Source organism: Panthera pardus, unplaced genomic scaffold (assembly GCF_024362965.1).
Source record: "Panthera pardus isolate Hobbes unplaced genomic scaffold, ASM2436296v1 HiC_scaffold_13, whole genome shotgun sequence".
NCBI lineage: Eukaryota > Metazoa > Chordata > Mammalia > Carnivora > Felidae > Panthera > Panthera pardus.
This window is the reverse complement of record NW_026526688.1, coordinates 125,649,091-125,675,246: the sequence shown is the minus strand read 5'-3', so window position 1 is coordinate 125,675,246 and position 26,156 is coordinate 125,649,091. Positions and strand designations below refer to the sequence as shown.

Below are 26,156 nucleotides of genomic sequence, written 5' to 3'. Positions count from 1 at the left end.
GATATAGTACAGAATTAGAAAGTAAAGTGAAGAGAAAGATAGCAATGTACTTGGTACAGGTTCAGTTTGGTGTGTACAGGATATTCAAATGGAAAGTGCAATAAATCCAGATCATGTGTTCTCAGGCTCAGTACTACTGACATTTGGGACTGGATAATTCTCTGTTGTCAGGTTGTCCTGTGCATAGCAAGATACTTAGCAGCATCCTTGGACGTCACCTACTAAAAGCAAGGAGCACCTCTTCCAGCTGTGGTAAAATAAATGCCCACAGACAGATGCCTAATGTCCCCAGTAGGCAAAATCCATCCCAAGTTGAGAAACACTAGAACTTATAAAAAACCTCCTTGTAAGCGATTTGTGCTTTGTTGTCTAGGAGACGACCGAAGCATGGGAAACAGATTACATCACCAGGAGAAAGACTGAGTGCTCAACATACAGGACACCAACATTCAAAAGAAAAGGCTGCCAGCAAAATGACATGGCATGAACAAAGAGGCAAGAGAGAAACCAAACAGACATGTGTCAGAGGAGCCAAGAGGAGAATAACGTTTTAACAAGATGAGAGGCCAACAGGACAAATGCAGGGAAGGATTCAGAAGGGTGAAGAAGCCACTGGTTTGGGACATTTAGGTGAATGGCAAGTGAAAGCCAAGCTGGGTTGAGGGGTGCACGGGAACTGGCAATATGACCATCATGAGAACCTACTGCTCTTTTGCAAAAATTTTATGATGACAGAAGTCAGCAGCACCATTAAGAGGCAATGGGTTTGAATGCAGCATGCTGTAATTCTTAGGATATGGTGTAGTTTTTGGCATGGTTTTCAAATTCCTGCCATATGAAGGCACTTCTTAGGAGGATCCCTGTTTCCTAACTGAGAATGGTGACCACACATCAGAGGCACATCCTTCGAGAGACAGGTTTAACTGAGCCATCGTTGAATACCTTGTAATTATTTCATTTTAATGGTTTGGCTTTAAACTCCATATAAATTTTATGTAATTTCTAAAATGATCTCGCATTTAACCCCCCACGAGGCAATACTTCTTCCTGCAAAATCCTTTTAATTTCTGCCATAAACCCTCTTTTCTAGCTCTCAGATTGTGTAATGAGCATAGAATATATTGTGGTTGTCCAGGAATGCAGCTGCTCACTTCTGGATGCCTCTGCAAGGGGAGGGTGGGTAACGTTTTAAGCATATCCTTTATCATTTGCAAAGATGTGATAGAAGGCAGGCTGGATGCCTTGCAGGCAGAGAGAACACAAGGGTGACGAATGAATAAGCATGAAAAACGGACATTTGTCAGCCAGGAATTAGATGTAAAACAGAACGGTTCAGAATAATGTGGGTATTCCTGTCAGGAAAAGAGATGAATTTCTGCCCTTGGAAGACCTTTAGGATTCTACATTTCTGTTTTCTTTCCATTAGTTCTGCTGATAGTAAAATAAGTATAAAGTCCTTTCATTATAACCTAGATTACTTTTGCAAAGTCAACTTGGCCTACCTCCGATTTAGTCGTTGATTCCAGCGATTAAAAGAAAAACCAGCTTTGTCATATGCATGCATTCTGAGAGATGTTTACTTAAGAGCATGAATATTGGCTTACTAAATCCATACAGCAAAATCCAATTAGCAGATGTAGAATCAGACTTGAAACTATATGGATTTCTATTTACCATTTACACAGTAATCAAAGAAAGCCTTTCAGAACCCCTACATGCATGGGCACATACGACGTCTCATTTTCTATTGTAGAATCTTGACGCTTTCAATGATTTTTTTTTCTTTTGCAATATAATACTACTGTGGTTACGAATTATTTATGAAGTGGAATACACTAATTAATGGCATTCTACAAACATGAACTCTGCTTTTTGGCAATGTGGTGAACAGAAATGAAGACTAACTGGGAGTTCGAAGACCGGGCCTTTCCCTTTCCTAATTTCTAAAATAAAAATAAATGTCTGGATGCTTCTGAAGGTCTCTTTTGCTATATAAAAGGGCCAATGACTGACTAGATTAACATTTTAAATATGTGTTTGAGGGGAAAAAGGTTTTCCTGTGTTGAATAAAATACTTCTTGGTTGTGATGGATCTTTAAGGAGCTATACCAATGACTAGTATCTAAAAGAAACAATAGGAGAAATCATTTTTAAATAATAAAGGAGTTGGCGAATCTTTGAAGACAACAGCTTATAATTTTCCCCCAGAACAATTTTCATGGAATTTTTGGATACTTGGATCTATAGGTATAGCTAAGAGAAAACAGGGAAAATGATAGGTTCCAGATGATTCAGTATTAAAAATACCAGAAAGTTCTTTATACAAATCCAAGGAAGCAATCATAAAAGCCAACTAAAATTAAAACTTGGATGATTGTAAATGCATTGAGAATAACTTTGACAAAAGTAATTTTCTGTCTCCATGGAGAGATGGGGAGGGGAACGCCTACCCAAAATAGCATGTAAGAAAGCCCCATCATGTCAATGTGCATATTTATGGAAGGGGCAGAAAATCACATCTCCATCCCTTGAGCATCTCTGCCTGACACTCCAAAAAGGGTGAGTAACGCCTACGACTGAAAAGTCAAGGCTGCACAGGCCATTTTTGAGTATAATGCATCACACTACCATCTAAACACCTGTGAGCCCCACTGATTTTGAAAGGAAACCTAAAGAAAATATCAGCAAGAGATGTCCCTATAGTGTCTGAGTAGGCAGGCTGCTGATACTGGTTTTTTTTTTTTTTTTTTAAAGATAATGACTATGTCCTTACTCTAAGTTTTTTTTAATTGTTTATATTTATTAAAAAATATTTATTTCCTCAGCAATATTACTTTGTTGTACAGAAAGATTCATTACAATAAAATATTATTTATTTATTTATTTATTTATTTATTTTTGAATAAAATATTTTTTAAAAGGCAAATCTTGGCAATGTGGTAGACTGACACTATGAAGTCAAGAGTTCTCCATAATTTGGCTATTGTGGATAGCACAGGGTACATGTGCCCCTATGAATCAGCACTCCTGTATCCTTTGGATAAATTTTTAGTACTACTAAGTCGTAGGGTAATTCTATTTTTAATTTTTTGAGGAACCTCTATACTGTTTTCCAGAGTGGCTGCACCAGTTTGCATTCCCACCAACAGTGCAAGAGGGTTGTCCTTTCTCTACATCCTCGCCAACACCTGTTGCTTCCTGAATTGTTAATTTTAGTCACTCTGACTGGTGTAAGGTGGTATCTCAATGTGGTTTTGATTTGTATTTCCCTGATGATGAGTGATGTTGAGTATCTTTTCATGTGTCTCTTAGCCATCTGGATGTCTTCTTTGGAAAAGTGTCTATTCGTATTTTCTTCCCGTATCTTCACTGGACTATTTGTTTTTCGGGTGTTGAGTTAGGTAAGTTCTTTATAGATTTTTGATACTAATCCTTTATCTGATATGTCATTTGCAAATATCTTCTTCCATTCCATTGGTTGCCTTTTAGTTTTGTTGATTGTTTCCTTTGCTGTACAGAAGCTTTTTATATTGATGAGGTCCCAATAGTTCATTTTTGCTTTTATTTTCCTTGCCTTCAGAGACATGTCAAGTAAGAAGTTGCTGCGGCTGAGGTCAAAGAGGTTGTTGCCTGTCTTCTCCTATAGGCTTTTGATGATTTCCTGTCTCACATTTAGCTCTTTCATTCATTTTGAATTTATTTTTGTATAAGGTGTGGTGTAAGAAAGTGGTCCAGGTTCATTCTTCTGTATGTTGCTGTCCAGTTCTCTCAACACCATTTGATAAAGAGACTGTCTTTTTTCCATTGGATATTCTTTCCTGCTTTGTCAAAGATTAGTTGGCCATACATTTGAGGGTCCATTTCTGGGCTCTCCATTCTATTCCATTGGTCTATGTGTCTGTTTTTGTGCCAATATCATACTGTGTTGATGATTACAACTTTATAGTACAAGCTTTGTAGTCTGGCATTGTGATGCCTCCAGCTTTGGCTTTCGTTTTCAATATTACTTTGGCTATTGGGGGTCTTTTGTGGTTCCATGAAAATTTTAGGGTTGTTTGTTCTATCTCTGTGAAAAATGCTGGTGCTATTTTTATTGGGATAGCATTGAATGTATAGATTGCTCTGGGCGGCACTGACATTTCAACAATATTTGTTCTTCCAATCCATGAGCATGGAATGACTTTCCATTTCTTTGTGTCTTCAATTTCTTTCATAAGCTTTCTACAGTTTTCAGCATACAGATCTTTTCCCTCTTTGGTTAGATTTATTCCTAGGTATTTTATGGTTCTTGGTGCAACTGTAAATGGGATTGATTCCTTGATATTTCTTTCCGTTGCTTCATTATTGGTGTATAAAATGCAACTGATTGCTGTACATTGATTTTACATCCTGTGACTTGGCTGACTTCACGCATCAAGTTCTAGTGGTTTTTTGGAGGAGTCTTTCAGATTTTCCATGTAGAGTATCATGTCATCTGCAAAAAGTGCAAGTTTGACTTCTTTACCAATTTGGATACATTTTATTTCACTTTGTTTTCTGATTGCTGAGGCTAGGACTTCAAACACTATGTTAAACTATATTGGTGAGGGTGGACATCCCTGTCATATTCCTAATCTCAGGGAGAAAGTTCTCAGTTTTTCCCCATTGAGGATGATATTAGCTGTGGACCTTCCATATATGGCTTTATGATGTTAAGGTATGTTCCTTCTATCCCGACTTTCTTGAGGATTTTTATTAAGAAAGGATGCTATATTTTGTCAAGTTCTTTTTCTGTATCTATTTACAGGATCATCTGGTTCTTACCCTTTCTTCCATTAATGTGATGAAACGTCCATCAACTGATGGATGGATAAAGAAGATGTGGAAGATACATATCTACATCTATATCTGTATCTATAGCTATATCTTTCTATCCATATACATACAATAGAATACTACTTGGCAATGAAAAAGAATGAAATCTTGCCATTTTCAACAATGTGGATGAAACTGGAGGGTATTATGCTAAATGAAATAAGTCAGTCAGAAAAAGACAGATATCATATGTTTTCACTCACATGTGGAATTTGAGAAACTTAACAGAAGACCATAGGGGAAAGTAAGGAAAAATAAGTTACAAACAAAGGAGGCAAAACATAAGAGACTCTTAAATATAGAGAACTAAGGGTTGATGGAGGTGGGGGTTAGGGGAGGTGGGGAAAATGGGAGATGGGCATTGAGGAGGACACTTGTTGGGATGAGCACTGGGTGTTGTGTTTAAATGATGAATTACGGGAATCTACTCCCGAAGCCAAGACTACACTGTATACACTCTATGTTAGCTAACTTGACAATAAGTTGTTTAAAAAAGAAATATATATCTCCTGCTTTTTTAAAACACCAGGAATTCCTAATTTATATTAGGAAAACTAATGACTGATTTTCCAATAACAAAGCATCCATTACCTAAAAAAAAAAAAAAAAAAAAAAAAAAAGAATTCTCCAATGGGTAAACTTCAATAGACTATTCTTAAATTCCACAGAATAATAATAAGATAAATGAAATATTGCATTATTACTGTTGGTTGTTTCATTTCTTTTATACCTCATAGAGTTTTATACGTCATAGAGTTTTGTGAATATTAAAAGACATATTGAATGTGAGAAGTTTTCTAAAGATTATAAAGCACAGAACATGTAATAAATGATAACAATTTCTATTATTAATACTCAGAGAGGTCTGGAATGAAAGATTATTACTCATATGAGTAAATTTTCAGCATGTCGTTTTCTTGCATACTTTAGCCATATTGTCTATAAACTATAGTATCTAATATTCCTTATTGTCTTTTGGAATTTAAGGTTTATTGCTATGTTTTTCAAACTTATGTGTCATTTCCCCTTAAAGAGTTATGAAATCAATTTAGGGGATTGAAAAACAACATTAAAAATATGAAACCAAATGAACAGAAAATGCCAAGATGTATCATACATAGCATTGTGTGTGTATATATGTATATACATATACATATACCCACACACAAACACACATATATATCTGTGTGTATTTCTATGTGTAAGAAGACCATGATATAAATATATTTTTTTATTGTAGGTCACTGTGAAAATCTGAAAGTTCTGGGAGGCAAGATAACATTGTAGCTAAGAGCAGAGTCTTTGCATAGAGAAAACTGGGTTCAGAGCCAGCTGTGTGACCTTGAGCACACTGTTTAACCTTTCCTTGCCTTAGTTTCTTTAGCTGAAAAATGGGCATAATAATTATTATATTATAGGTTATATAGGAAGACCTATAAAATCTTAACATTGTGTGTGCCTGGGATATATGTGCCCAAAAGATAATATTCCCCCACCCCACCTTTCCCCACTGTATTAGCAAATTTATTACACTACACAGGTATTAGGTATTATCATTACTAGTCAAAATAAATATAATCAAGTGAGACAAAAAAATTATGAGTGTGACGGACTAATTATTGAAGATGATATTTCACAAAGAGAAATCCAAGGACTGCCATTCTGTGCTTGATAACAATGCAGATTTCATCTCAGGTTGGGCCTTGGAAATCTACACTTTTAAATGGTCCCACAGGTGTGTTTTATACACAGCACTTAAATATGTGAACCACTTAAATATGTGAACCACTTAATGACTGACTGTTGATTATTTATGGAACACCCATGATACGTATGGTGCTGGGCTAGATCTTGTAGGCAGCAGGAGGGAGGCTTTGGGAGGTTGTGGAAACCAAGCAAACTTGCTTCTGCAGTGTGGTTCTTACCACCTGGTTCTTAATGGTCCCTCTACTGGTATTTCCAGAGTGTCAGCAGCAGAAAGCTTTTGTATAGGCTGACGGCAGACAGCGTCTAGCACAGCTTTTGAAATTTCACATGTATCTAGGGACCACGCAGGTGACAATAAATGATAGAAAGTTAGGCACAGAATTTTTTTTTTTTTTCTTGAAACATGATGCCTACCCGGGCTATCTTTCATTTCTAAATTTTAATAGTGACAAGAATACAAAACCAATCCACTTTACTTTTTGCTCTTGTTACTCAAGCAGTAAGTTGCATGTTGCCAATAAGGAATGCAGACTCGGGCCCACAGGCTCCATATTTCATTGGTAACAGAAGCTGGTAATGCCAGTCATTATGTGAGCTTTTTTTCTAATCCTATAGGTTGTTAACTACTTAAAATTTATCAAGAATTCTTTCGTGGGCCAGTATTTTGAGGGCCGAACCGAGAAGTTGGTAAGCTATATTGGGCCTATGAACTGCCACTTTGAGACGTTGGTCTAGCAAATTCAGTGGTGAGTGTGTCAAAGTTAACTTAATGTTTCTTGCGGCTTCTTTCTTACCTCAGAGACAATCCTCTGGATTTCTCCCCATAGCTCTTCTTCCTTCTGACTCTCAGACGCTTAACCAAGAAACAGACCTTGGTGGGCAGAGCTGTTTCTGCTAGTAGGATTCCATATATAACATTTTCCGAATTCACATTGTATAATTATTAATTTATGTTCCCTTGCGTACTTTCAGAAATAATGTTAGGCAATAAATGTTAGGATTTCAGAATATTAAATAAATGAAAATGATTCCATTTTAAATAAATGGAAACTATTAGCACATGAGTCAGGAGAAACAAGAGGTTTCTTGATGGCTGGAAAGACACTTTGTAATTATTTCTGTAATTTTTGATGACTACATAGGATAAATATGTTCCCACATTCTTTTCTGAACCAGTGTCTTCATTGTTATGGTTGCTATGTAAACAAAACCCTGAATCTCTTTCAGGTAAGTAGGAACGTGTCCAGAGTGGTTATGATTTCTTCTCAGCTCTTGTTCTTTGGAGTAGAAATAGCAAACGTTCAGCACCAGTGCCTTCCATGACAGTGTAAGTCATTATATTCTTTTCTCTGGAGTCTGGATTTAGCCTCACTTAGCTTCCCCAGCACAGAACCCTGGGAGGTTACAACTAAGCAGGAGTTACCATTCAAGATATGTTGCAATTTGCATTCCCAACTGAGAGTTCACTACACAAAACTTTCTGATACGGGGTGTGTCTGCATAGTTATAGCCATCTTTCTAGCAGATACTACATCACTGTTAAATTTCACTTTATTTTTTTATTTATTAAAAAAAAAGGTTTTTTTAATGTTTGCTTGTTTATTTATTCATTTATTTAGAGAGGGAGAGAGACAGAACTCGAGTGGGGGAGGGGCAGAGAGAGAAGGAGACACAGAATCTGAAGCAAGCTCCAGGCTCTGAGCTGTCAGCACAGAGCCTGACGCGGGACTTGAACTCACGAACCACGAGATCTGACCTGAGCCGATGTCAGTCGCTTAGCTAACTGAGCCACCCAGACCCCCTCACTTTATTTTTTTTAATATTTATTTATTGATTTTGAGAGAGGGAGAAAGAGAGAGCACATGAATGGGGGAGGAGCAGTGAGTTCAGAACCTGATCCGGGGCTCAATCTCACAAACCTTAAGATCATGACCTGAGCTGAAATCAAGAGCCAGAGGCCTAACCTACTGAGCCACCCAGGTGCCCCAAGTTTCACTTTAAGAAGATAAAGTAAATAATCCCAGCCAATTAAATGCTATTTTATTTTTTCATTTTAAAAATTCTTTAGGGTCAAATATATCTCGGTGCTTGGTGCTTAGTACATAGGAGATCCTTAAAAAATGTTGAATTAAAATCGATTTCCAAAATAATCTGGTAAACCCGTTTACTGAAGATCTGGAAACAATTTCTCTTATGGTAACTATACAGACTCTTTGAAATTACACAGTTCAACCCCCTTGCTTTATAGATAATACATCTAAAACCCTCAGAGGTTAACTTCCTTGTTCAAGTTCAGCAGCTATTTATAAGCAGGCTACCCCATTATGTAGGTCTGTTGAAGGAGGAGTACTACATAATGCTTGCATTTATTTCTTATAGAAATGACCACAAATTTACTGGCTTAAAATACCCAAAATTTATTTTCCCATAGTCTGGAGGCCAGCAATGTGAAATCAGTTTCACTGGGCCACAATCAAGGAGACAGTAAAGCTGTACTTCCTCCAAAAGTTCTCTGGGAGACTCCAAAGCTTGTCTCTTCCAGATTCCGTGGCTGCCAGCATTCTTGGTTTGTAGCAGCATCGCTCCAGTCTCTGCTTCTGCAATCCCATGACCCCTCCTCTTCTATCTGTGTCAAATCTTTCTCTATCTTTCTCTTATAGGGACCTCTGTGATGGCAGTTAGGGCCCACCTGGATAATCCTGGATAACCTCTCCCTTTCAGGATGGTTAAGCACATCTGCAAAGAGTTCTTTTCCATGTAAGGTAAGGTTTACAGGTTCCAGGGACTAGGACCCTGATGCCTTTGGGACCATTATCCAGCCTACCACAGGGGTTATGAGTGTGCAGCTTGGATCCACCTGCCTGACTTTAATCCTGGTCCTGTGTGTTCAGAGATTTATGTGCTTTTGTTTATTCATCCCTAGAATGAGAATAACTACAGTACTTATCTCACAGGGTTATTGTGAAGATCGAATAAAGTAATACACATAAAAACCCTTAAGAGGACAATGCTATTACCTAAAAGCCCTCTACAAATGTACTCACTCAGATATCCATTCCATCCAGCCCCAGCTGTCAAACTTTGATAGAGTTCCTGCTTATACTGATATTTAATTAAATAATGATTTGTTTATTTACGTATTTATTTATTTCTACCAAGAAGCCATACTCCAAGTATCAGAATTAAGCTTCTTGCCTCCCAGACTGAGCAAGTCTTGACAAAGCAGCTCTCGATCTAGAGAAATTCTGTGCTTAGAAGAGGTCCATGTTGCAGTTACCTGTTATACTTTCTGACCATCTTTTGTACCTTCTGACACAGGTCTGTCTTCGCATCAAGCAAATATAGCTGATTTACTATGATTCACATTTTCATACAATTAATTCTTTTACATGCTGAAAGAACAGAGAGGTGCTGAACCTTTTTTTTTTTTTTTTTTACTTTTGAAAAATTTGTTTTAATGTACTTTCAAAGTGCTCCTCTAGTGAATAAGATAATTCTGTGGTCACATATAGTCATAATACTTATGCTCTTAGAAGGAAAAGAAGTATCTTTCTTCCAATAATGATAAAAGGCACTAATTATGTTGTCATAGTAGAGTACCACTTATGCTTAAATCACCAACTCTGGCTGTTAATGGGAAGTAAGTGCTGTGAACTGACCAGTACAGCATATTTTGAGAGAACTAGATTAGTCTTCTGAGCTTTGGACACTTATTAAAAGTAACAAATGCCAACCTTAAGGCCATACAGCCCTAAAAAGTTTGCCATGGTTTTCTTTTTCAGGAGTAGATTATCTTATCTTGGCTAGAATTTTTTAAAAAATCATGATTTTTTTTAATATATATATTTAGCAACTCTTACCATGATTTTTAAATGTAAGGGACACAATGTCTACAAAATATTAGATGAAGTTCTCTTTCCCACTTGCCTGTTCTTCTCAAATATTGTAAAAGATAAAACAAAACAAACAAAAACCAACAAACCAACATAAATAAACTATATGAAGTTTCATCTATAATTGGGTTGAAAAGTCAAGCATTGTCACAAGTGTGTTTAAAATTCAGATTCACCATTTCCTAAATAAGTGACTTGGTCAAGTGACCTAAGGCTTCCTACTCATAGGACTACTGGGGGCTTATATCAGAGTTTTATTTTGTAACCTATTTTTTAAAAAAGTGATGTTTTTGACAACCCTTAGGAATTTACCACGAACACTTTCATAATACTTCAATCCAGGGACAGAGGTTGGAATGATCTTTAAGGAAATCAGCTGAAGGATTATCTTGGCAATGTCTTTAGTTTTACCCAGGGATGGCTATCCCTTACTGCACTGAGGTCATTTAATGTCTTTAGTTTTACCCAGGGATGGCTATCCCTTACTGCACTGAGGTCATTTAAACAGAGAAATCCTAAGTGCACAAATTCCCTGCAGAAGGGAAACATAATTTCAGCCATTCTTCTTTATTTCTTGGCTTTGGGGCATTTATAGAATAAACATATTGGTATTCAGTTTTGCTAAAGGGTTTTTTAAAAAATAAATATTTTAGAGCTAGAGCTCCAAATGACATCCATTACAGAGAAGAGGAAGGGAAAAACCCATACAAGCCACACTTTTATATTCACACTGCATCTTTAGTTTTAGAAAAAAAATGATTATATGCCATCACAATATTTTTTAAGGTATGTCTTAGGGATAAATAATAAGAAACATGCCAACTTTATGGATGAGGAACCAGACATATCAAAAAGTTAAGGCTCTTTTCTCAGAGTACAAAGAAATGAATGCAATGATTGCAGACAAGCTTTTCTTGCAAATAAGCAGTTTAGCCGTAAACTTCCCTTTTCATACAGCATAAAACATTACTTTAATGGCACATTTTAGTCCAGTGGGTTGCCAGCCCTGCCTATAACACATAGATAGCTGATTTCTCCCAAAATGTAACTTATGAGACAGTGTTCTATCAACTGGTCGTCTACCTCTCAGAATAAACATGAGCCGTGAATGTCTATGGATTTGTGGGGCCTCTACGAATCTTGGGAATTTCTGTCCAAATACAATAGAAAGTATGTTTGGAAAAACATAGACTGATGAAATCAGGTATGTGTTATAGTTTTTAATCTTCACATGGGGACCACGTGATGAACTATTTAATAAAACAGTTGAGATTTATATGGAACAAGAAGAAATTTATTGTTAAAGATTTCCTTCTCACTATCTAAAAAAAATCTAAATTGTGCAGTTAATCTTCTCTAATTCAAAGTCTGGCCTCTGTGACTTATCATTGGCTCATTAGGGTGCTTAAATGATTGCACAATGGATCATATCAAACCACAGTTCAGAACTGAATGTTAGGAAACAAGCTATTTATTTTGGTGTGCAGGCAAGCCTGCTGGGCTCTATTAAGATACTTGGTTTTAGGCTACCAGATTCTGTCATGGTATAACCTAAGTCTTTCAGAACACCTGGTTCAAGACATGTGTTATTTGGCTAAATAACTATAATTTAGTATAATTTAGTTTTGTTTTCTGCCGAGGAGACAGGTTGGAAATGGAAAAGTAACATATAAGGACACAAGCAATGGCTTCTGTGTATATAAACCAACGCAATAATTCACAAGAGTACATATATTTAATTAAAGATACTGCTCCCGCACACCATAGAAATTTTAATTAATGAATTCCCTTAAGAGACATATTGAGTTCCTCCACTGTGCCAAGCATCACTGTAGGCATTTTGAATTCCTCAGTGAATAAACCCAACAAAAATCTTTGCCTGTGTGGATCTCACTTCCTAAGGGGGTGAGGGAGATAGACCACAACCCGCTAACATAATAAATAAGCAAGTATATAGTAGATGAGAATTCAGTAAGTGCTATGAAGAAAATAAGTTAAGTACAAAAATGTGATGGAGGCTTGCAGGGGGAGCACAGAGGCAATCACTTCAGTCTATCGGATGTCCTTGAATTACTTGGGTGAGAAAACATTTTTACTAAAAGAACATATCATTAGCATTGAATAACATCATCACTTTGTCGCATCTTATGCTTTCAGTGTAATTCAATTTCATTCCATTTATTTATGTCTTCAGTTACTTAGCACCAACCATTTGCAAAGCACTATTTTTAGGCATTGGGGCCACAGTGCTAAAGAAAATAAAGTGCCTGATATTGTGCAGCTTATATTCTGGTAGTAGGGACAGTCAACATCAAAGCAAACAAATAATGATGAAGAGAAACACCCTCAAGAAGAAGAAAGCAGGTTTGGGGTTCGAAGAGTGACAGAGTTGGAGTCCGTGGATTTTAGGCAAATTGGTCAGCGTTGACCCCAGTGAAGAGAAATCTGAATGAAAGAAGAAAGTGGGTCCCATTTAAGAGTTGAGGAAGACTCTTCCAGGTGGTAAGGAACAGATATTACAAATAGCTTGTATTTGAAATGAATGTATTGCACTCAGGAAACAAGGAGACTGGTGTGGTTGGAGTAGGCCAAGCAATGGAGAGAGAGAGGAACCCGAGGCCTTATTACACTTCTGCACTAAATAATAGTGAGCTTCTGACATTATGCCTATGGAAAAAAAGACAGTTTTGTGAACTACTACCTGACATAAACATTATTGTCCTCCCCTCTCCTATTTGTACCCAGAGTGTTCATTAAAGCCTGGACTCTGTCCAGCTGGTCAGACCAACTTCTTCATATACCAGCTGTGAACTCAGGCAGGATTTTTAAATCTCCCTTTGTTGTCGGTTTTCTCATCTGTAAAATAGTGATTAGTATACCTGTCACATAGGATTGTTCCAAGGACTGAATGAGCTAGTCCATGTGAGTGTTGGTCAAAAGGTATAGACTTTCGGTTACAAATGAATACGTTCTAGGGATATTTTTCTGCAGCATGGTGACTACAGTTAATCACATTGTATTATGCATTTGAAATTTGCTGAGAGAATCGACTTTAAGTACTTTCACTAAAAAAAAAAAAAAAGATAACCATGTAAGGAGAAAAATAAGGTGACTGAAACAGTGTCACCATTTTTATCGTTATTCTATAGTACTTATGTCCAGTACCAGTTGCATGGGGCTATCAAGCAATTGATGTGGGGCTAGTCTTAATGCAGAAGTTCTATAATTGTAAACACATCAGATCTCAAAGATCCTTGGACAATGCTGTTCTGGATAGCATGCTAGACACTACAGACTCATAAATATGAACAAGGCTTGGTCCAAACCCCACAGGTGGTCACAAGGTGGCTCTGATCTCAGGGAAAAGGACAAGGGAGCTATGAGAGACAGCAGAGAGGGCCAACCTAATCCTCCTTAATTCTTCCCAGGAACTATCAAATTCCAATCTGTAGCCAGTGGCCTTTGTGATTTATTGGTTTGCACACAGAATAAAGAAGACATTCTTAGGAACCATCCTGCCACTCCCAGGAAGACGGATTCTCTGTGCACATAAATCCACTGTAACTCCTGAACTGTAGGGGAGGGGTGACCATATGGAGTGTCCCTCCATCCTCAGGCAAGGGGGAAAATTACAATCTAATTGTATGTGAATTGGCAGGGAATTTCGTCCTCTAGGATTGAGAACCAAGGCCTGAGACATGAAGTTGTAAAACAAAAAGATACTGTTTAGTTTTTGATGTTAACTTAGTATTGGTAAGTTTCAAAATGCACAAATAAAGTTTAAATCATTATGTCTGTTGTTATGAACACCTATTATCATTCACTGAGCATTTGTTTTGTGTCTGGCACTATTCCAGATGCTTTACAAGTTTATCCAATTTAATCTTGAAATAACCCTATCATTTGCATTTCACGGTTGATGAAACTAAGGCTCAGAGAGGTTAAGTCATGTGACCAAGGTCATATTAGTAAGTGATGGAACTAGGATTTGAACGTAAGTCAGCCTGGGTCCAAAACTCGTGCTCTAACCAGTCCACTGTGCTACTGACACTATTATCCCTCCCCACTAACAACAACAACAACAAACACATCCCCAACAATCACCACAGCAAAACAGCAGCCTTAGTGAAATCAAGACATATCCCAAAGAATGACAGTGTTTGTTAACATTTTGCCTGAATTATGGTCCTACCTTAATACTAGGAATTTTCCCATTGGCTTTATAAAAAGAGAGGCTGGAAGAAACGACCTAATGAAACTGGTAGCTATCTTACCATAAAGGCTCCTTGGATAGTTACTACAGTGTCCGTTCGAGGTCTCTCAGAAGAAAGTCCTCTCTTTGCAATGGAAGCCACAGCTCCCACATAAGACCCCAGCCCTCCAGAAAATGTGCACGATTCTAGAGCAAGCATGTCATGTTCTCAGCTCATGCCTGGCTAAATTCTAACTCTTAGGTTTCCTTTTTTTGCCCCTCTGTCTTAATTGTGTCGCAAATTGGTTTTATATTTTATATAGTTTGAATAAATAAAATATTATAAGCAGATAAACAGAGCCAATATTCATTCCTGCTTTAGAAACTTCTGAAAATAGAGCTTTTTAATGAAAGAATGATGAGCCTCTCCATCGTATACGTGAGTATACATCTAATTAGGTGAGAGGTAATTGCATTTATTTAACCTTAGCATCACAGTTATCTCTGTCGGAGATAAATTTAAGCTTTAGTTGCAGTTTATGTGATGGCCATCTGTCAAATATTACTGGGCAAAGCCCCACAGCTCACTTGAAACAGGGCAAACTAGAAAATTTGCAACTTTGTGCAACATTAGCACAAACTCACATTGTAGGAATCAGCCCTGACAGAGATCACCGAAATTTAACCCCTCCTTTTTTAGCGTCATAAAAATCTACATGAATAAATCTTTACATGTTGGATGGTCATCCTCGGCCACACACATATGAATTCAGTAAAATATGGAAGTACAGGCAAACTGCTCTTCAGTCTTATTGCATGAAGATGAAAAGGTGTTATGGGCAAATTAATCTCTTACTTTGTTTGGTTATTATTTGAAAATGTCAAATTATATTTAGTGAAGTTTGTATAATATGTTGCAAAGAAAGATGGGGTTCTTACAGATATTTAATATTTATGTGGAGAATAGGGACATACATATAGATTGTGTGTGTGATATACATACGACATATACATATATCGTGTACTATGACATGACGTATATATATTTGTATATATATATGAAATTGGCACAAGATATTCATCACTTGGAACTATGCAGTCCTTAAACTTCAGCTTCTAGCCAAGCCAATTTAATATGGAATATAAATTGGCAATTTTAAATATTTATTGTAACTGGTATTAATGAACACATAGCAATGAAAGATAAAGATACAGTCATATCATTGTGTTGCTTTTGATTGTAATTAGAAGCTAACTTTGTTGGGTTTCTTTTATATATATTTATTTATTTTATGGAAAGTGCAAGCGGGGTTGGGCGGAGAGATGGGGATCTGAAGAGGGCTCTGTGCTGACAAGCTGACAGCAGTGAGCCTGATGTAGCGCTCGAACTCACGAACTACAAGATCAGGACCTGAGCCAAAGTGGGACACTCAACCGACTGAGTCACCCAGCTGCCCCTAGAAGCTAATTTTGAATTCATTTAAATATTTGACCAAAACAATTAGTTTCTTATTTCCTTTAAAAATATTTGAAACTACCTTTTTTCTTCATGATTAATAAAGTATTCAAGATTTGTGGCAGATGATTGCAGTGGATATGGGGTATGCTACTGAGACCCCTTTTTAGGACTGATCCCACCCATTGGGAGTGTTGCCCTCAGCTGCTGAAAGCTGACTTGACCCAGGACACACAATTGGGTAGGGGCCCACATCCATGGACTAGTCTATGTGGAGGAATAAAGCCTCATTGACCCCCTATATCTCACGGTGGGGCAACTCTAAAGGGCCATTTGAGCTCCAGAGCTCTCTATGGGGCCATCCTTTGTCCTGAAGCTCAAGTCCCCCTTCTGCTCAATCCTACTGCCCACATATCTCCACCAGTATTGTCCCAAAGAGTACTCTTTAACACCCTCTCTGTGTGCATGTCCCTATCCCAGAATCTACTTCACAGAGAATCCACAAAAGACAGAGGAAAATCTCCATAGATATGCTCAGAGAGGAAAGATTAATGTATAGCATTTTAATAAACTTCACCGGGAGATTTTTATTAACAGTTTTAATTCAACAAAATTTATTAAACATCTATGATGTTCTAGGCGTTAGGCTAAGCACAAAAGATATAAAGTTAAGCAAAACTGAATTAAGCAGAATTTATCTCAAAGAACTTGCTGGCATGAAACACAGACATTCCAACCAGTGAATATAATTTAATTGAGATAAGCCTTGTGTTAAGAGAATGGGCAAAGTGTTCTGAAGGTATAAGAGAAAGGGATGCCTGTCTCTCTGGAGACCCAGGAGACAGGAAAGAGTTCATGAGGACGTCTGAAACAAACTCTTCAAACATCTCTTGAATCATTCTTTCCTCTCTTTCTCTCACATCTCACATCCAATCTTTCAACAAAAGCTATTACCTCTGCCTTTAAATGTAAAATAGTCCTCCCTGTCCACCATTCTGCTTTCTGAGGTTTAAGTTACCCACTGTCAACTTCAGTCGAGGAGCGGTTGTTCCCTTTTCTGACTTATCATGAGAAGGCTGACAGTAGACTAATACCACATCACGACACCTGTGCTGTTCATCTCCTGACGCAGGCATTTTATCACCTCACATCATCACAAGAAGGAGAAGGACAGCACAATGAGATATTTTGAGACAGTGCATGCTCATAACTTTTATCATAGTATATTGTTATCATTTTTCTTTTTTAAAAAATGTTCATTTATTTTGAGAGAGACAGTGTGAGTGGAGGAGGGGCATAGAGAGAGGGAAAGAGAGTATCCCAAGCAGGTTCCATACTGTCAGTACAGAATCCAATGTGGGGCTTGAACTCAAGAACTGTGAGATAATGACGAGCCAAAATCAAGAGTCGGACGCTTAACCGACTGAGCCACCCAGGCACCCTTATAATTTTTCTCTTTTTTCTTTACTTATTGTTGTTAATCTCTTACTATGCCTAGTTTATAAATTAAACTTTCTCATAGGTATATATAGAAAAAACATAACACGTATAGGGTTTGGTACTATCTGCGGTTTCAGGTATGTACTGAGGTTCTTGGAACACATCTCTCCCCCTCCCCCTCCCCCCTCCCCCCACCCCGGGGGAAGGGAGACTATTGTATCTAGGATCCAGGTTATGCCACTTTCACTGCTGCTTGTCTATGCAAGCTTACCGTCCCTCATAGACACAGCCTCATAACTGGTCTTTGTGCTTCTACTCTTCATCTATTCTAAGCACAAGTCATGATTCTGCTGACATGGAAGTCACATCATGAATTCCTCTGCTGAAAACATTCTAAAGTTCTCTTCTCAAAATAAGAACCAAAGATGTTACACCTACAGTGTCCTGGGCCATCTGCCTAGGATAACCAGCACACTCCTGCCCCAGGGTATTTGTATTTGTGACACTTGCGGCTCCCTCTGCCTAACTCCCCTTCCCCTCCTCCTTCAGGTTTCTTCAACTGTCAGCTTCTTCCAGAGGAATTCCATGACTACCCTCCCTGAGCACAATATACCCCCCTTTCCTGCTTTACTATTTAAAACAATTTTTTTAATGTTTATTTATTTTTGTGATATAGAGCATATGGTGGGGGAGGAACAGAGTCAGGAAGACACAGAATCTGAAGCAGGCTCCAGACTCTGAGCTGTCAGCACAGAGCCTGACACGGGGCTCAAACCCACAAACTGCAAGATCATGACCTGAACTGAAGTCAGGTGCTTAACCCACCCAGGCACCCCTACTTTTCTCTGTAGCACTTACCATCTGCTCTGTGCCTGATTAGTAGTTGCTTTATTTAGAGTTCACCCTTGTTTACCTGAAAGTAAACCTCCATGAGGGCAGGGATCATTACATGTTTGCTTTTGGCTCCATACCCAATAGGTACAACTGTCCCAAGAACAGAGTAAAAGCTTACTAAATATTGTTAAATAAATGAATGTTTACAAAAATGAAGGGAAGTAAGAGAAGGATGAAACCCTTCACTGTGAACAGTAGCTGGAAAGCATGGAAATCAAAGTATTTCAAATGTACTGTGACTAAAATGGAAACATTCTTTGTGGTTGACACTGAAAATACAGGTTGCATATATAAACCATGAAATATAGTTGTCAGGGGCCGAACTGTTCACACGTTGACGTCCTAACCGTCAGGACTCCAGAATGTGACTTTATTTGGAGATAAGGCCTTTAAAGAGGTGATGAAGTTACAATGAGGCCTTTAGGGTAGCTTTAATCCAATAGGACTCCTGTCTTTATAGGAAGAGAAATGCGGGCCAGGACGGTTGCAGAGGGAAGACAGTGCAAACATGTGGAGACAAGCATCCACGAGCCCAGGAGAGAAACTTTCAGAGGAGACAGCATTGCTGGCACCTTGATCTCAGACCTGTAGCTTCCAGAACTGTGAGAAGAAGATTTCGGCTGGTTAAGTACCACCCAGGCTGTGGTACTCTGTATGCCAGCCCTAGCAGACTCGGACGACGGCATATGGCATTAATGGTAAGGAATTTTTCCTTTATCTCCAAGCTACTGTAACATTTTAGCAGGGAGGGAAGTGATCTGGGCAGAGACCTGAGTTTCAGGAAGATTGCACTGTGGTAATATGGAGGATGGTCTAGAAAAGGGAAATAAGTGGAGCCATTGAGACTAGCTGGGGCGTGTTTGCAATGGTTGGGATCTAGATCAAGTAGGAGGGAAGGGAAGAGGCAGGTACGGAACTGGGAGAACCCTCAGAGCCAAGACTATTGGGACTCAGTGACGTGTTGGGGGGTGATACTGATATCCACCACAAAACAGAATTTAGTCAAATGCAGACATTCAAAAGAGTTCAGATCATATAATTGACATGGATTTCAGTGGTCTCATACTTGAGAAAACTTCTCAGTATGGAACCTTAAGACAGATTAAAGCAGCATTCATTGCTGCTCAAGATGTGAATAGCACTCCTTCAGAAAAGGGGCCTGCAAAAAACAGCTGCAGGCTACATCTTTTTCTTAGGGATAATATGTATTAGCATATTTAAAAATCCAAGAATTTTGCAATGAATAAACCTATTTAACTTGGCCCCCAAAAAACTATTTTCCACATTTATTTGATTATGGAACGCTTTTTTGTGAGGCACTTCCTAACCTCCCCCTAAACATGAATACTCTAGAATTTAACACAGTTTGGAAAATAGTGCTTTGTTTTGATGCACTAGAATGGTTCCAAAAATGAATAGAGAAGCTTTGTATGGGTCATTTCTATTTCCAATAACAAAACTAATCAACATTGTCTTAACACACTGGCAGAATAAACTTATTAAAGGAATACAGTTTGGTTTTCCTGTAGCCTAATTATTACCAGATTCAAAAAGAAAATTCAGAATCTTTTGAAAGTACCACTAATTCTTTCACATCCCTAAAGACAAACTAAAAGCGTCTTGAAACAACAACAACCACAACAAAATGGTATCCTGGGGACTTAAGGGGAAAGTGTAGCTCAAATGCAGAAATCTGGGAGTTTTGACTACGGTTCTTTGAATTTAGAGCAGTTACAGTATACATTTTTCCACATTCCACTGGTTTCTGAAACCCATGTGGCCCATGTGCCATGACTCACATGCGATGCGCACATAGGCCTTCCTGCTCTTTGTGGTGCCCGCCGAGCTCCAGGCCACACACTGGCACCAGTAATCTTCTGGCCCAAAGAGTTCTTCCACTTGCTGGCGTGAAATTTCAATGCTCACTTCCCGGACAATGAGACCTGCCAAGAGAAGGAAGACTGAAGTCAGGAAAAGACTAGTACTAACAAAACTCAAACCATCATACCGTGTATTTCCCCCGAGTGATCCGTCTTGATGCCATAGATCAACACACCAGATACTGTCCCTGTCCACCTGTGATTTTTCCTCTGGCCCCAGTTATTGGACTCTCAACTTTTTCATTTTCTTATTTGCTATTTCAAATCTGCTTTCATCAGAAGATGAAAGTCGAATAGATCTATCACTCCACAAAATTACACCTTTTCTCAAATAGCCTGACAAACATTCACCCTCCACTGAGGTATCTTCCTTGGTTTATTCAAACATGAACTTGAATTTCACATCTCCTAAGGATGGTAACCAAATTATATAGGTTGTGGAAAGATAATCTGTGTGCTGTACATAACCTTACAATAACTAAATCTTCCTAACTCTTCACATGAAATGACGGAGAATAACCTAAAACTATAATCATAAGTATATAAGTCACAAATATATATAAACACATATCACATTTTTTTATAATATTGTCTGGTACCAAAAAGCTATATACAGTTTTACAACACCTTGTATAGTTTTACAGTAACTAAATCTTCCCCTAACTCTTCACATGACATGAGAATGACCTAAAACTATAATCATAAATGTATATATAAAAATATATATGCCAGGTTTTATTATAATATAAGCTAGTACTTTATAAATATGTGGCAATTATTTAAAACTAAGTTATTTTAATAGTTGCATTTTAGCTATTAAGGCACACTGTTTTCTTTAAAAAATACCAGCCTTAAGTTAACAAATCCTTGCTATTTTATCCAAAGAATGTGTGACTTTAAAGTTTTCATGCACAATATTTTGAAAGCCCAAATGTTTCTCTATAATTGTAATGTAACCAAAATCCTCTGAAAGTGGCTTCCAGCTAAAATGCTCAAATAATTGGATTTTATTTTACAGCATTATATCATCCTAAATAACAAAAAATGAACTAAGAATCTGAGATTATCATTTTAGGAGTATTTATCTTAATGTACCTAAGCCTATTTCTTAGAGTCATTCTGCAATGTGCTTCTTTGCACTGAGCAAGAAGGATCATCTGATCAATGCACGTGGACAATTGCCAGTTTGCCTGCACACACTTTCCGTATGAGGTACCTATGGAGAGTATTGGCAGGGGCAGCCTGAGGGACTAGAAGAATTTGACTGGGTTAAGTATAAGCACAGTAAGAAAGATTAAATATATTTCTTTGTACTTTCTATTCATGCATGCATCCATTCATTCATTCATTGCACAAATATTTAATATCAATTATGGAAGAGGTATTGCCCTAGGCACTTGTGAATCTCTGATGAGTAAGATAGTCCTTACCCTCAATGAACCTATATTATTGTGCAGAGGGTACATATTAACTACAGATTATACAATTTATTATTTAATTACAACTGTGTTCAATGCTGCAAACAAGAAATATAGTGAAAATGAGAGTGAATAACAAGTGAACTCAACTTAGTACGAAGGATCCAACGTGAGTTAACTTGGTTAAATTATCTAAGGAGAGGGTCGGAAGATATGGGAAGACGCAGGAAAGAGAATGAGGAGATTGAGAACCCAGGAGAAGACAACTGAGCACCAGACACAGAGATGGTGGCATGAGATGAAGCTAGGGAGAAGAAAAAGATCAGTTAATATATATTCTTGTAGACTGGTGGTTCTCAAAGTGTAGCCCCGGAACAGTTTCATCAGCATCACCTGGGAACTTGTTGGAAGTCAAATTCTTGGGTCCCACTCCAGACTCAAATTGAGTATGAAACTTTGAGAGTTGAGCCCAGCAATTTTGGTTTAACAAGCACTCCAAGAATTCTGATGCATGCTACAGTTTGAGAACCTCAGCTGCACTCCATGTTCAGAATTTGGGATTTCTTTCTGAAAGTCATGGACATCATCAAAGTGTGTTAAGCATGCAGATGATGTAATCAGATGAGAATGTAAATATAAATATATATGCACACATATATATGTGTATATTTGTGTATATATACACACATCCACATATATATGACTATGTTATGAATATGAAAAACATGAATATTAGGAATTTTTAGTTCCTGAAAGTTATGATTTATTAAACTATTTGCATGACTTCTTGGTATAGGTGACATGAAGAGTACAAGAGTATTCCAAAACTTGTCCTAAAACTGAGACCATGTTCAAATGGGTCAAAGCCCTCAGGAAAAATAAGGAACACTCAATATAAATGGATGCTGTTCCACTAGGGAAATAAGCAATATTTTCTATCAGGAACTGCAGGGACTTGAGTCATAGAAACAACTAAGTCCTTAGATCCACTCAAGAGCCCCTGAACTGAAATGAAGCCCAGGAAAGTGAATTTTATAAGCCAAGGCAGGGCAAGATCCTGAAGGGGCAACTCTGTGGCCAAAAATGTATTAAATATATTTAAAGTTATTGTTTAAAGTCTTGGAAATTAGTATCCTTTATGCTTATACAGTGATCAGTTTAAAAAATTTTTTAATGTTTATTCATTTTTTTGAGAGAGAGAGAGAGAGCATCAGTGGGTGAGAGGCAGAGAGAAGGAGACACAGGATCTGAAGCAGGCTCCAGGCTCTGAGCTGTCAGCACAGAGCCTGACATGGGGCTTGAATTCACAAATTGTGAGATCATGACCTGGCCGAAGTCGAACGCTTAATTGACTGAGCCACCCAGGCACCCCCACAGTGGTCAGTTTAAAAAGAATTTTCAAGACACTGGCATATCTAAGTCCCTCACTCCTCTATGAAAAGATCGGTATGTTATTTTAGTCAATGTCTAAATAATAGAACAATCTCCACAGCATAAATCCCAACTTATTAACAAATAATGCTACTTCCCTTCCTCTTTCCTAGTCTCTGCTTAGGCCCTCTCATTTCCTGTCTTACTGCAATTATATTCTCATTTTCTGATATCTAGGAGTTCATGGAAGGATGGCACACAGCTTTCCCCCTCACCTCTGCCCCACCCTTCTTTTTTATTCCACTCTCTGGCATTTAATACTTTTGCCTGTTTTACTTGTTTATACCTTCTCTCTTCATGCAGAAATTCAGTTACTGGAAAGAAAACTCTTCCTTTAAAAGCTGTTGCAGTAAATTTACAGTCACCAAAGGGCTGGTAAACCTGTAGTGTGTATTTCCTTAGAACTATAACGGCTCTTTCCAAAATTCAGGGCAGCAACAAATGGGCTCAGGATATTAAAACCACATACAAATATTTTGTGTCCCAAGATGATAACATCAGGCTTTATTCCCCCTCCTTTTACTTAAAGCAATTACAGGAAACCTAATTAAATGCTAGGGGAACTTCACTAGGGCCACTGTATCCTTCAGCCCAAATAGGCTCATGGATGTTTCTGCTGACCACAAATCTGAGGCCTTTTAAGAAGCCACAGACCGACCCTCCTGCTACAGGGATTATTCATAGTATGAATGTTCTGAATTGTGTGGCTCAGGCTCCCTGTGAGTGCAGGAGTCAAACACACACCGATTTTTGTCTGCAGCTTGATAGACGCCCCATTCAGGAGGAGCTGGATTAATTTGTTGGGTACACTTGTCCTGCCACATGCCCAGAGTTTACATTCCAACTTTTGGTCAACCACACTAGAACAAGAACTGAAGCAGGAAGCCTCTAAACACTTCCAGCTTAGAATTCCCTACAATCAACTGCATTATTCAAGCTCTGAGTTCCTTGGTAATGTACCATCTTTTCATTACCATAGGTAAGTTCTTTACCTACGACATTCTGCTCGTCGGCCCAGGGGCTAGTGGTTTGGCTAAAAGTAGGTAATATCCTTTCTCTTTGAAAGTAAAATTTGAAATCTGCTTGAAGTCTTGAGATGGAAAAAGCAAGCTGCCTTGAAATTTGTAATGCCATCAGCATCACTTCCAAGGCGGGTTGCTTTGAAGAGCATTTGGGAACTTGAAATTGGTTTCAGGTTACTTAAGGATGGGGGTGGAATGCTTCTTTCTACAGATTTACTCAAATACAAATGTGTATTTTCCATCACGTCTGATAAGATCAAAGATTTTCCATCAGCATTCTTCCTTTAATAGTGGCATCTCAAGGATGCATGCTGTTTGAAGTTTGCAGTGATCTGCTTTTATAAGAGGATTTATTGTGGTGTGGGAGCTAGAGTGCAGGCAAGTAATTAGCATGCTATATCAAGAAGTCTTATAATGAATATGAATATGCACTTGCTAATAGGGAATTTCAAATGATTTTAGAAATCCAGATGCAAATGCAACCCTCTTATTGGATCTTTGTGAGGCTATACATGCATATGCAATAAAATCTGGTAAATTATATGTATCCCTTATCTTTAGCATAATTTTAATTTTATAATAGTGGTCAGGCAGCACAAATAGTGTTTTTCTAGAGATTATTATAAAGTGAGCACAAATGCATGACAAATCCTGTTGTATAATTATTTAAAACAGTATCTATATCCCCCCCAGAAGTATAATCTGTAGTACTGTCAACAAACATTAAAAGTCCACTGTTGTCAAAAAGTATGTTATTTAATACTTTTTTTATCTCCAGTATCTCCAGCATCCTGCTGTTCATTTATCTCATTTATTAGGTGATACTCCAAAATCATGCATCATCTCAAAAGATTTTTTAAGATGTGGTCATCACAATCTGATCAGTTCCTCTCAAACTATTTCTATTCAGATGTCCCCTCACCTACCCAGACAGGATTTTCCTTTGAAGATGATCCCAAGCCACTTATGCCCAAGTTTCCCCACACCCTACCTGCAGTGGGCCCCTGTAGTTCATAGGGGTTTTCCCTGGTGTGTATCTCATGGTCCTTATATTCCCTGGAGTCAGTGGCCCAGTTCTTCCCAGAGAAATGGGCCCCATCCCACCCACAGCTGAGGCCTCAATAAACTGACTTGGGCTTTCTCTTCCTCATGGATATGGACTGGACAGACCATCTGACTCTCCCAAAACAGACTGACCTTGTTAACAGAAGCCTTTGATCTCTGCTTGGACTTCTTTTTGGCCATTGCTGTTACTAATAATGGCATGGATGAACAGTCTCATCCATTTTTGTTGACTATAAGAGGCCTCTTCCTTTTATCTCTGGAGGTGACCAACCATTATTCCTGCCTCCCCACTCCTTATCCTCTTTGTCTTTTTGTAAACATAAAATTGAAATAAAGAAGTTGTTTCACACAAAACAAACAAACCAACAAAATAAAATGTGGCCATCAAATCCTTGCCTTCTGATACCCCATGTATGTTTCACTAAAAAGCATCCTAACCCCACATTAGACTTAGGTGTTATGTATACCCGAGTTGTAGTTCTCATTCTTCTCAATTACTTTTTCTTTCATACAGCAAAGGGAAGGTTTGAGACATCATGTTGCATAGACCTGGCAATTCGGCTTCCTCCACACTCTCCCTGTTGGGAGAAGAGCTGCAAAGGTCACTCTACCAAATCTCATTATAGTACATTCACAGGACAGAGAGTGGTGGGAAACGCATGAAGTTACAGGTAGGGATGATCTGGGATATATTACAACACTTTATTGAATTAGTGTGGTCTCTTTTTCATGCTTTCTCCCAGAGCTTAATCCTATTAGTTTTCACTAATATGATCTAAACTAAGATACATATCTGTTCTAGATGTCTTAATACAAATTAAATCACACAAAATACCAGCATTATTTAAAAGGATGTCACACCAAAAAACAAAAACAAAAACAAAAAAACAAACACAACAACAAA

At 38.0% G+C, this 26,156-nt stretch overlaps 1 protein-coding gene across 2 annotated transcripts in view; it reads right to left on the bottom strand.

The window, feature by feature from the left end:
* The window catches only part of UNC5C (unc-5 netrin receptor C), a 359,471-nt gene that overhangs the window by 105,432 nt on the left and 227,883 nt on the right, over nt 1-26,156 (bottom strand). For both annotated transcript variants that reach the window (XM_019463841.2, XM_019463843.2), the window contains exon 3: nt 20,236-20,379. In XM_019463841.2, coding sequence (XP_019319386.1) covers nt 20,236-20,379 — 144 coding nt within the window. The remainder of the gene's footprint in view (nt 1-20,235; nt 20,380-26,156) is intronic.